Consider the following 13821-nt stretch of genomic DNA (forward strand, 5'->3'; position numbering starts at 1 on the left):
GCTTTTTCAAAGGAGAAAATCACTTTAACCAGCCCAGTGGCCCCTTCCTGCTGCAACATGTCCTAGGCACCCATTCAGTGACTGTTTAAGCATGTCTTGATTCCAGCACATTTACAGAGCATTCATCTTCTTTTAATTCCTTCCATGGCCTGTAGGACTAACAACCCACAGCAGGGTAATCCAGTAGCAGTACTCCTCTTAGCCACAAGAGCCAGGCTTAACCACAGACTGACTACCTCAGCAAATTTAGGCAATGGAGAGCATGGACAATTGAACGCCATTGGTCACCTCCAAAACTCATTTCAGCAAAGAAACAACTCATTCTTTCCCAACATTTACCAAAAAAGAAAGAAAGAAAGAAGGAAAATGAGAAAAAACGCAAGCAAACTTGGAGGAGAGTACCATCCCTGTTGCCAAGAGTTAATTAGCTTTCAAACAGCCAAAGGTCAGCAGTAGATAATAGAAAAGTCCCCATAATGAGAGTAATCAGTAAGTAGGCATTCAGCAATCGTATACCAAGTGAAAGATTCATCAATGCAATGGCAATGCATGCCTGCTTCTGCAGCCCCACCACCCAAGCCAGTGGCTTGCACTCCACATGGAATAAGAAGGAAGCCTCTGGTCTCCTCCACATCCATCCACTGACATGCAGGGCCTCCAAACCTCCAAAGGACAAAAACACCAGGCGAGGATATCAATCAAGCATCATGCTCCCTATGTTCCAGACATCAGTCATGCTAGTTCCCACCCATTTAATTACTCTTCTGTTGACCACCCACAATTAATTTAAAGACATGACAACAAGGTCTGAGATTTGAGGGATGTACCTGACTCTCTCTCCCCTCCAGGAGTGGTGGAATCTGATCAGCAAAACCAATCTTCCCTGGATCACCCATAAAGGCACTAACCTCATCCACGTTCTCAAAAGCGTTGATGACATCATATGGCAAACAGGACAGAAGGTCAATCACAAACCACGTCTTCAGATAGTTCATGCGGATGAGTTTGGGGTCGGAAATCACCTCCCCAGCTGGTCCAACAAAAGTGGTATGAAAATTCAGCACAATGTCCACCAGAAAGATAACATCCACGATGCTATCCACAACCAGCCAGGCCACGTTGTTCTGCCTGGTTTTAAAGGAGACATTATAAGGGACCAGGATGGCTGTATAGAAGGTTAAGATCAAGATGATCCAATCCCACGTGGTCTTGAAAACACAATAATGTAAGATGATGTGAGGGGGAGTCTTTGGTGCCTCTTGCTTGTATTGGGGAAGGATGTCTGAGCCCAGCTGCAGAACCTGTACAGAAAAAAATGTCCAAGAGAGAACTAAGTTAGGATTTCACTGTCAGCATCAAACCAGTCAGTATCTGTCAGAGCCGAATACTCATAACACTCCAGACGGATCATTAGATGCAAGAACAGGTACCAAAGGACTATGGCAGAATGGAATTGAACATTGTAATATAATCAATCATATGAAACAATAAAACACTGTTATTCAGCTTACTGTGAGCCAATCATTGTACTAAGTACTCCACATACAAGTATTATCTCACTTAATTCTAAACACAACCTTGTTTTATTAGCCAATTATTATTCTGTGTGACAAGTGAGAAACTGAGGCACAAGAGAATTAAGCAACTTGGTTCCTGAAGTCAAGATGGTGGTGGGGGAGGATGCAGAGTTCACGTCTCCCCACAACTAGGGCACCTCCCAGATGCTGGTGGGGGACCTCAATGCCCAAGGAGATAGGAGGAACCCCCAAGCGACCTGGTAGGGCGTGGAAGGGAGCGAGGGGGCAGGAGAAGTGGAGGCTGGGCAGGACAGGCGCCCCTGAGGGGTGGCTGGGAGAGGGGAGGGATTCCCACACCTGGAGGGACCCTCGGGGGCTCAGAGGATGGGGGGTGGGGTGCACCTAGCATTTCACCTGTCCAATCAGGCTCGGGAAACCTGCTGGGGCCTGGGCCAGGTCCTCTGCCCTCCGAGGCCCCCTCCAGACCACGTCCGTCCTAGGGGCGTAGAGGTGGGGGTAGGGAAGAAGAAAAGAGGTGGGCGAGAGGGGCGCTCCAGGACCAGGGAATCAGGGGAAGCACCACGGGTGTTTCCCCCACTGACTCGGCCCAGGAAGCCTGTTGGGTTTCCGGGTCTGGTCCTCTGCCTTCCAGGGCCCCCTCTGGCCTCATGAGCCCTAGGGGCATAGGAGGGAGGGAGGGAGGGGAAGAAGAAGAGAGGCCAACAGGGAGGGGCCCTTCAGGATCAGAGGATGCGGGCAAACACGTCTAGCCTGCTGGGGTCCTGGATCTGATCCTCTGCCATTCAAGGCCAGAGGCACTCCTGGGCCCCTCCTGCTACACTGAGCCTAAGTCCCCCCCAGCCCCCCCACCGCCCACTGGGGCCTTTTCCAGCCCTGTGGGTCCTAAGCACAGGCCCCTTCCCACCACCTAAACCCTGCCCCTGCCTGAGCCCCGCCCCTCACAGCCAGGGACTTTTCCAGCTTTTTTTTCCCTCCTCTTTTTTACTATTATACTTCTGTTTTACCTTCCAGCTGTTGTTTCACCTGTATTTTTACTTTTTTTATTCTTTCTAACATATCTGTTAGTTTTCTAATCTTATTTTATTTTTGACCCTTTGTTATTCTTCTGCTCCTGTTTTCTTTTTTTGCTGCCCCGCGCAGCTTGCAGGATCTTGGTTCATGAGCTGGAGGTCAGGCCTGAGCTCCTGTGGTGGGAACTCCGAGTCCGAACCACTGGACTAACAGAGAACCTCAGATCCCAGGGAATATTCATAGGAGTGAGGTCTCCTGGAGGTCCTCATCTCAGCACAAAGACCCAGCTCTACCCAGCAGCCTACAAACTCTACTGCTCAAAGCCTCAGGCCAAACAACCAGTATGACAGGAACACAATCCCACCCATCAAAAAACAAATGAGATGACAAAAAACTATGTCACAGATGAAGGAGCAAGGTAAAAACCTAAAAGACCAAATAAATGAAGAGGAAATAGGCAACATACCTGAAAAAGAATTCAGAGTAATGACAGTAAAGATGATCCAGAATCTTAGAAATAGAATGGAGGCACAGATTGAGAAAATAGAAGAAATGTTTAACAAAGATCTAGAAGAACTAAAGAACAAACAGATATGAACAACACAATAACTAAAATGAAAAATACACTAGAAGGAATCAATAGCAAAATAACTGAGGCAAAAGAACAAGTAAGTGAGCTGGAAGACAGAATGGTGGAAATAACTGCCTAGGAGCAGAATAGAGAAAAAAGAATTGAATACAATCTCAGAGACCTCTGGGACAACATTAAACGTGCCAACATTCAAATTATAGTGGTCCCAGAAGAGGAAGAGGAAAAGAAAAGGTCTGAGAAAACATTAAAAGAGACTATAGTGAAAAATTTCCCTAACATGGGAAAGGAAACAGTCACCCAACTCCAGGAAGTGCAGAGAGTCCCATACAGGATAAACCCTAGGAGAAACACACCAAGACACATATTAATCAAAATAACAAAAATTAAATTCAAAGAAAAAATATTAAAAGCAACAAGGGAAAAGCAAAAAATAACATATAAAGGAATCCCCATAAGGTTATCAGCTGACTTTTCAGCAGAAACTGCAGGCCGGAAGGGAGTTGCAGGATATACTTAAAGTGACAAAAGAGAAAAAGCTACAACCAATATTACTCTACCCAGCAAGGGTCTCATTCAGATTCGATGGAGAAATCAAAATCTTTATAGACAAAGCAAAAGCTAAGAGAATTCAGCACCACCAAACCAGCTTTACAACAAATGCTAAAGGAACTTAATCTAGGCAAGAAACACAAGAGAAGAAAAGACCCACAAAAGCAAACCCAAAACAATTAAGAAAACAGTAATAGGAACATACATATCCATAACAACCTTGAATGTAAATGGATTAAATGCCCCAACAAAAAGACACAGACTGGCTGAACAGATAAAAAACAAGACCCATATATATGCTGTCTACAAGCGACCCACTTCAGACCTAGAGACACATACAGACTGAAAGTGAAGGGATGGAAAAAGATATTCCATGCAAATGGAAATCAAAAGAAAGCTGGAGTAGCAATACTCATATCAGATAAAATAGACTTTGAAATAAAGACTGTTACAAGAGATAAGGAAGGACACTACATAATGATCAAGGGATCAATCCAAGAAGAAGACATAACAATTATAAATATTTTTGCACCCAACATAGGAGCACCTCAATACATAAGGCAAATGCTAACAACCATAAAAGGGGAAATCAACAGTAACACAATAATAGTAGAGGACTTTTAACACCCCACTTACACCAATGGACAGATCATCCAAACAGAAAATAAATAAGGATGGGCTTTCCTGGTGGTGCAGTGGTTGAGAGTCCGCCTGCTGATGCAGGGGACATGGGTTCGTGCCTCGGTCTGGGAAGACCCCACATGCCGCAGAGAAGCTAGGCCCATGAGCCACAGCCACTGAGCCTGTGCGTGCAGAGCCTGTGCTCCACAACGGGAGAGGCCACAACTGTGAGAGGCTCACGTACCACAAAAAAAAAAAAAAAAAAAGAAAAGAAGGAAATAGAAGCTTTAAATGACACAACAGATCAGATGGATTTAATTGACATTTATAGGACATTCTACCCAAAAGTGGCAGAATACACTTTCTTCTCAAGTGCACATGGAACACTCTCCATGATAGACATATCTTGGGTCACAAATCAAGCTTTGGTAAATTTTTAAAAATTGAAATCATATCAAGCAGCTTTTCCAACTACAATGCTACGAGACTGGAAATCAATTACAGGAAAAAAAAGCTGTAAAAATGCAAATACATGGCAGCTAAACAGTGCACTACTAAATAACTAAGATATCACTGAAGAAATCAAAGAAGAAGTAAAAAAAATACACAGAAATAAGTGACAACAAAAACAGAATGACCCCAAACCTATGGACACAGCAAAAGCAGTTCTAAGAGGGAAGTTTATAGTAATGAAATCTCACCTCAAGAAACAAGAAAAACCTCAAATAAACAATCTAACCTTACAACTAAAGCAACTAGAGAAAGAACAAAGAAAACCCAAAGTCAGTAGAAGGAAAAAAATCATAAAGATCAGAGCAGAAATAAATGAAATAGAAATGAAGAAAACAATAGCAAAGATCAATAAAACTAAAAGTTTGTTCTTTGAGAAGATAAACAAAATTGATAAACCTTTAGCCAGACTCATCAAGAAAAAGAGGGAGAGGACACAAATCAATAACATTAGAAAAGAAAAAGGAGAAATCACAACTGACACCGCAGAAATACAAAGGATTATAAGAGACTACTACAAACAATTATATGCAAATAAAATGGACAACCACAAAGAATTGGACAAATTCTTGGAAAGGTACAATTTTCCAAGACAGAACCAGGAAGAATTAGAAAATATAAACAGACCTATCACAAGTAATGAAACTGAAACTGTAATTAAAATCTTCCAACAAACAATAGTCCAGGACCAGACAGCTTCACAGGTGAATTCTATCAAACATTTGGAGAAGAGCTAAGACCTATCCTTCTCAAACTCTACCAAGACAATTGCAGAAGGAAGAACATTCCCAAATTCATTCTACAAGGCCACCATCATCCTGACACCAAAACCAGACACAGATATCACAAAAAAAGAAAATTACAGACCAATATCACTGATGAATATAGATGCAAAAATCCTCAACAAAATACTAGCAAATAGAATCCAACAACATATTAAAAGGATCATACATCATGATCAAGTGGGATTTATCCTAGGGAGGCAAGGATTCTTCAAAATACACAAATCAATCAATGTGATGCACCATATTAACAAACTAAGGAATAAAAATCATATGATCATCTCAATAGATGCAGAAAAAGCTTTTGACAAAATTCAACACCATTTGTGATAAAAACTCTCCAGAAAGTGGACATAGAGGGATCCTACCTCAACATAATAAAAGTCATATATGACAAACCCACAGCAAACATTATTCGCAATGGCGAAAGACTGAAAGCATTTCCACTAAGATCAGGAAGAAGACAAGAATGTCCACTCTCACCACTCTTATTCAACATAGTTTTGGAAGTCCTAGCCACAGCAATCAGAGAAGAAAAGGAAATAAAAGGAATACAAATAGGAAAAGAAGAAGTAAAACAGTCACTGTTTGCAGAAAACATGATACTATACATAGAGAATCCTAAAAATGTCACCAGAATAGTACTAGAACTAATCAATGAATTTGGTAAGTTGCAGGATACAAAACTAATGCACAGAAATCTCTGGCATTCCTATACACTAACAACAAAAAATAAGAAAGAGAAATTAAGGAAACAATCCCATTTATCATTGGAATGAAAAGAATAAAATACCTAGGAATAAACCTACCTAAGGAGGCAAAAAACTTGTACTCAGAAAACTATAAAACACTGATGAAAGAAATCAAAGATGAAATAAACAGATGAAGAAATATACCATGTTCTTGGATTGGAAAAATCAATATTGTAAAAATGCCTATACTACCCAAAGCAATCTACAGATTCAATGCAATCCCTATCGAACTACCAATGGCATTCTTCACAGAATTAGAACAAAAAATTGTACAATTTGTATGGAAACACAAAAGACCCCGAATAGACAAAGCAATCTTGAGAAAGAAAAATGGAGCTGGAGGAATCAGGTTCCCCATCTTCAAACTATACTACAAAGCTACAGTAATCAAGACAGTATGGTAGTGGCACAAAAACAGAAATACACGTCAATGGAACAGGACAGAAAGCCCAGAGATAAATCCACATACATATGGTCACCTAATTTATGACAAAGGAGGCAAGGATATACAATGGAGAAAAGACAGCCTCTTCAATAAGTGGTGCTGGGAAAACTGGACAGCTACATGTAAAAGAATGAAATTAGAACACTACCTAACACCATATAAAAAAAATAAACTCAAAATGGATTAAAGACCTAAATGCAAGACCGGACACTATAAAACTCTTAGAGGAAAACATAGGCAGAACACTCTTTGACATAAATCACAGCAAGATCTTTTTTGACCCACTCCCTACAGTAATGAAAATAAAAACAAAAATAAACAAATGGGACCTAATGAGACTTAAAAGCTTTTTCACAGCAAAGGTAACCATAAACAAGATGAAAAGACAACCCTCATAATGAGAGAAAATATTTGCAAATGAAGCAACTGACAAAGGATTAATCTCCAAAATATACATACAACTCATGCAGCTCAACATCAAAAAAAGAAACAACCCAATCAAAAAATGGGTGGAAGACCTAAATAGACATTTCTCCAAAGAAGACATACAGATGGCCAACAAACACATGAAAAGATGCTCAACATCACTAATGATTAGAGAAACAAATCATTTTTGTTTCTCTAATCATTAAACAAATCATTTTTGTTTCTCTAATCATTAAACAAATCAAAGCTATGATGAGGTATCACCTCATATCAAAAAGTCTACAAACAATAAATGCTGGAGAGGGTGCAGAGAAAAGGGGACCCTCTTACACTGTTGGTAGGAATGTAAATTGATACAGCCACTATAGAGAAAAGTACGAAGGTTCCTTAAAAAAACTAAAAATAGAACTACCATATGACCCAGCAATCCCACTACTGGGTGTATACCCTGAGAAACCATAATTCAAAAGGACACATGTACCTCAGTGTTCACTGCAGTACTATTTACAATAGCCAGAACATGTAAACGACCTAAATGTCCAACGATAGATGAATGGATAAATAAGATGTGGTACATATACACAAAGGAATATTACTCAGCCATAAAAAGGAATGAAATTGAGTCATTTGTACAGATGTGGATGGACCTACAGTCTGTCATACAGAGTGAAGTAAGCCAGAAAGAGAAAAACAAATATCGTACATTAACACATATATGTGGAATCTCGAAAAATGGTACATATACAGATGAACCTATTTGTAGGGCAGGAATACAGATGTAGGTGTAGGGAACCAACATGTGGACAGGGTGTGGGGAAGGGGAGGGTGGGACGAATTGGGAGATTAGGTTCGACGTAAATACACTACCATGTGTAAAATAGATAGCTAGTGGGAACCTGCTGTATAGCACAAGGAGCTCAGCTCGGTGCTCTGTGGTGACCTAGATGGGTGGGATGGGGGTTGGTGGGAGGCAGGTCCAAGAGAGAGGAAATAGAGGATATACATATAGCTGATTCACTTCATTGTATAGCAAAAACTAACACAACATTAGAAAGCATTTTACTCCAGTAAAATAAAATAAAATAAAATAAAGTAAAGTAAAATAAAATAAAATAATTCACTCTACTAAAAAAAGAAAAGCAACTTGACTCAACAAATATTGATTGCTCAGTGCCAGGAATTGTTCTAGATAGTGGGCACACAGCAATGAAGGAAACAGCATGATTCCTGCTCTCAGAAATCATGGAACTCAGTCTAGTAGACAAATAAAAATAATTTCAAATTGTAAGAAGAGCTAAATAAGATGATGGGGGAGGGGCACACAGTGTTTTGACAGAATGTGACTTGAGAAGTAAGAGGAGAGTGTTTGAACTAAAACCTCAATGAAAGCAAGACACCAGCCATTCAAACTTTGATAAAAAATTATTCAAGGTAGAGAGGATAACTGGTGTAATGACCCCAAGGTAGGACAAGTTTGATATTTTCAGGAAGAGAAAAAAGTCAGGTGTGACTAAAGCCATGAAGGGGGAAAGGATGCTAGATGACCTCAGAGGGGAAGCAGAAACCAGACCACACAGGGCCTAGTGGGCCACGGCGAGGTGTCGGATTTTATTCTCAGTATAACTGGAGGGTCTTAAGTATGTAAATAATAATCTGATGCATGTTTTTGAAAGGTCACCCTGGCTGCTGTGTAGATAATGAATTGAGGCAAAGGATTAGTGGGAAGAACAGCATCAGGGAACTTATTATAAAAGCCTGGGAAGAAGGGTGATGGAGAAAAGTAGTCCAATTTTGGATAGAGTTTTGAAGTAAAACCAACTGGACTTGCTATTGGCTAAAAAGTGAAGAAAAGGGAGCAGTGAACGGTACTTATTACTTTATTCCCAAAACACAACATGGTGGCTGGCCCAGAGCAGTCACTACAGGATGATTTCTAAGTGAATGACTGAACTTCAAGGTCACACAGCTAGCAAAAGATGGAACAAGGATCCCAAACTAGGTCTAGCTGAATTAAAAACACATGCTGTCCCATATCAAGGTTATATTTCTCTAAATAACAGACTTTTAAGGAAGCAGACTTAGCGAACGATGAAGTGCAGAGAAGCTTGGCTCCAAGAAAGTATCATGGATGGTTTTCACCCTCTACAGTCAAAGGCAAAAAGCTCTGCTTTTAGAGGCCAGGCCAAGCTGGAAGGGACCCACCCCACCCAATCCCACCCCAGCTGCTCCTCTGTGCCACTTATAGGTTTCTATAAACCCCTAGGTGAAACTTCCTCTAGTGTCATGGGAACTTCTCTTTTTCCTCTAGAGGTAAAGACCCCTTAGTGAATATGAAATAATCTGAATATCCCTGGTCCCCCTAGGGTTGGCCCCAGGCCTTAAAGGTGAGCAAAAGAAAGCTATAAGTTCACAGAGGGCTCAGTGTGCAGGTTGGGTATGGGAACTATTTCCACCCTTCCCACCAATGTGCAGAGCTCTTCAAGAACTGGGATCTAAATTTCTCCCCCCATGAAAAGGAATTTATACAAGTATGATTAAGGACACTTGGGCCCTGAGATCTCAGGTAGGAAAAGTGATTGACCTATAAGAATAAAACAAATAAAAGTAAACTGAATGAGACTTCTGCTTCCAGAAAGATGGAATAGACATACTTTTCCCTATTCCTCCCTCTAAGTACCTCTGAAAGCCCTGGATGTTATATATAAAGTAAACATAGGAAGACTCTGAAAGGTGAAGAAAGGAAAGCAAACTGGCTAGGAATAATACAGTGGTGAATTCTCTGGGTTTTCTTTTTGCTTCATATATTCCTAGACTTGGAGCAACCTGGAAACACCAATAAGTGCAGACAAAAAGAGTCCCAACGAAAGCACACTCTCTCTAGCAGAAGAACTGGGAAGGGGACAGCCTCAAAAGGTAGAAAACTTTAGATAATAACCACTCTACCATGTCCAAACACTACAGAAAAAGCTGTGATCCAACTCCCATCCAGGTCAGCAAAGCCTACTAGAAAGCCTAGATCTCCCCCTTCTTGAGGCTGTAATGATGCACCCAGCCTCCACCTCCTTCCTACTGGAGTATTACCAAAGAAGTCCCAGTAGGGAGCCTGGACTTCCTTTCACCTCCCCCCAGCAGTAATGAGGCCCCCCACCCCACAATGCAGAGAGGTATCAATGTAACCTTAGTGGGGAGCTATAACTCTTTTTCTTACCCATCAGTAACAAGGAGCCCCATTAAGTTTCAATGGAGGCTGAGTTGGAAACCTGGACTCCTACCCAACCTGGCAGAAATGAGGGGATACCTATTTCTCCTCTGCCACATCTGTGTCAAAAGTAGTCACCTAAAGCAAAAGATTTAAATAAGATCCAGAGGCTCATAACATAATATCCAAAATGCCCATTTCAACAAAAAGTCAGTCATTATACCAAGAACCAAGAAAACATCAAACTGCCTGAAGAACAGAAAATCAATTTTTCAGAGGAAAGAATCAGTGAACTTAAAGACAAAACAATAGAAATTACCCAAACTAAACAACAGACACAGAAAGGCACATTGCATAATGATAAAAAGGTCAGTTCTCCAAGAAGATATAGAAATCCTAATGTATATGCACCAAACAAAAGAGCTCCAAGTATACATGAAGCAAAAACTGATTGAGGGCTTCCCTGGTGGCACAGTGGTTGATAGTCCGCCTGCCGATGCAGGGGACACGGGTTTGTGCCCCGGTCCGGGAAGATCCCACATGCCACGGAGCGGCTGGGCCCGTGAGCCATGGCCACTGAGCCTGCGCGTCCGGAGCCTGTGCTCCGCAACGGGAGAGGCCACAGCAGTGAGAGGCCCGCGTACCGCAAAAAAAAAAAAAAAAAAAAAAAACTGATTGAAAGGTGAAATAGACAAACCCTAAACACTCTTCTCTCAACCTTTGACAGAACAACTAGAAAGAAAGTAAGCAAGGATATAGAAGAACTCAATGACAACATTAACCAACAGGATTTAATTGACATTTATAAAATACTCCACCCAACAAGAGCAGAATGCACATTCTTTTCAAGTGCACTGGAACATTCTCCAGGATAGATGATATACTAGTCCATAAAACAAACCTTGACAAATTTAACAGAATTTAAATCACACAAGGTATATTCTCTGACTATAATGGAATCAAACTAGAAATCAATAACAGAAAGATAACAGGAAAATATCCAAATACTTGGAAACTAAATATCCAAATAATATAATTCTAAATAATCCATGAGCTAAAGAAGAAGATGCAAGGGAAATTTAAAAATACATTGAACTCAGTGAAAATGAGAATACACCATATCAAAATTTGTGGGATGCTGCTAAAGCAGTACTGAAAGGGAAATTTATAGCACTAAATATTTGCATAAGGAAAAAGAAGGTCTCAAATCAATAATGTGCAGTCTCAAATCAAGAACCCATAAAAGAGCAAAATAAAACTAAATTAGCAAGCAGAAGGAAGGAAATAATAAGAGCAGAAATCAGTGAAGTTGAAAACAGGAAAACAATAGAGAAAATCAATGGTTTTAAAAAATCAATAAAATAAAATAAAATCGAAATCCTATAGCAAGACTGAAAAAGAAAAAAAAGACAGAAAGGGACTTCCCAGGTGGTCCAGTGGTAAAGAATCCATCTTACAATGCGGGGGATGCGGGTTCAATCCCTGGTCAGGGAACTAAGATCCCACATGCCGCAGGCCAACTAAGCCCAGACGCCACAACTACTGAGCTCACACACCTCAGCTAGAGAGCCTGCCTGCTGCAAACTACGGAGCCTGTGCTCTGGAGACCACGTGCCACAGCTACACAGCCCACACGCCCTGGAGCCTGCACGCCACAACTAGAGAAGAGAAAACCCACATGCCACAACTAGAGAGAAGCCCATGCACCACAACGAAGAGCCTGTGCGCCGCAATGAAAGATCCCACGTGCCAGCAACTGGAATCCGACGCAGCCAAAAATAAGTTAAATAAATAAATAAATCTTAAAAAAAAAAAAAAAGACGACAGAAAAGCTACAAATTACTAATATCAGGAATGAAACAGGAGATACAACTATAAACTGTAGATACCCAAAAGATAATAGGGAATGCTACAAACAACTCTACACATATAAATTTTACTACTTAAGATGAAATGGTCCTCGAAAAACACAAACTACCACAATTCATAGCCCCATAAACTGTAAGAAAAGTGAATTCATAATTTTAAGACTCCCAAAAGAAATCTCCAGGCCCAGATGGTTTTAATGGATAATGGTATCAAAATCTAACAAAGAATTTATAACAATTCTACACAATCTCTTCCAGAAAATAAAAGTAGAAGGAACACTTCTCAATTCATTTTGTGAAGCTAGTATTACCCTGATTCCAAATCCAGACAAAGACAGTACAAAAAGACAACTACAGAACAGTATCTCTCATAAATATAGGTGCAAAAATTCTTAACAAATAGTAACAAATAGAATTCAGCAATATATACAAAGAATGACCAAGTGGGGTATATTCCAAGGGTGGAAAGCTAATTCAATACTGAAAAATGAATCAATGTAATAGAAAAAGCATTTGACAAAATTCAACATCTATTCATGATAAAAACTCAGAAATAAATGGAAATAGAGGGAAACTTCTTCAACTTGATAAAGAGCATCTATAAAAAACCTACAGCTAACATCATATTTAATGGTCAAAGACTGAAAGTTTTCTCAACATCAAGAGCAAGGCAAAGTATCACCTTTCACTACTCTTATTCCATATAGTACTGCCACTGCAATAGGCAAAAAGAAAAGAAAAGAAGAGAGAAAAAGAAAAGGAATAAAAGGCATTCAGATCAGGAAGGAAGAAATAAAAATATCCCGATTTGCAAATGACATAATGGGGTACATAGACTATTCCAAGGAATCTACATACTAACTCCTAGAATAAGTGAGTTCAACAAGGTCACACAAGATAAACATACAAAAATCATTGTATTTCTGTATACTAGAAATGAAGACCAAAGTTATACAGCACCATTTATAATCACTAAAAAAAAATACTTAAGTATAGGTATAATAAAACATGCACAGAACTTGGATGCCAAAAACAAAAAAACATGCTGATAAAAGAGATCAAAGAGGGTATCAATAAATGGAGACACATAAATTAGAAGACTCAACGTACTAAAGACTTCCATTCTCTCCAAATTGATATAGGTTTAGCATTAATTCCTACCTAAATGCCAGCAAGAGTTTTTATAGATATATATGAGATGATTCTAAAATTTATATGGAAAGGCGAAAAAACAGGAATAGCCTAAACGATTTTGGATAAGGAGAATAAAGTGGGAGGAATCAGTCTAGCCAATTTCAAGACTTGGTATACAGCACAGTAATAAAGACAGTGTGATATTGATAGAAAAATAGACTCACAGATTAATGGAACATAATAGAGAACCCAGAAATAGACCCACACAAACGCCCAACTGATTTTTGACAGTGGCGCAAAAAGCAATTCAGTGGAGGAAAGACAGCCTTTTCAACAAATGATGCTGGAGAAAAGGACATTCACAGGCAAAAAAAAAAAAAAAAAAAAAAAAAAA

General features: G+C 39.9%; 1 protein-coding gene across 2 annotated transcripts in view; it reads right to left on the minus strand.

The window, feature by feature from the left end:
- Positions 1–13821, minus strand: part of KCNH1 (potassium voltage-gated channel subfamily H member 1) — a 408422-nt gene that overhangs the window by 313034 nt on the left and 81567 nt on the right. Inside the window, exon 6 of one of the 2 annotated variants that reach the window (XM_029229182.1) lies at positions 909–1301. In XM_029229182.1, the coding sequence (XP_029085015.1) occupies positions 909–1301 (393 nt within the window). Of the gene's footprint in view, positions 1–827; positions 1302–13821 lie in introns of both variants that reach the window. The other variant, XM_029229181.1, reaches the window with a different exon arrangement.

Source organism: Monodon monoceros, unplaced genomic scaffold (assembly GCF_005190385.1).
Source record: "Monodon monoceros isolate NGI ecotype Baffin Bay Population unplaced genomic scaffold, NGI_Narwhal_1 Super_Scaffold_18, whole genome shotgun sequence".
Classification (NCBI taxonomy): Eukaryota; Metazoa; Chordata; class Mammalia; order Artiodactyla; family Monodontidae; genus Monodon; species Monodon monoceros.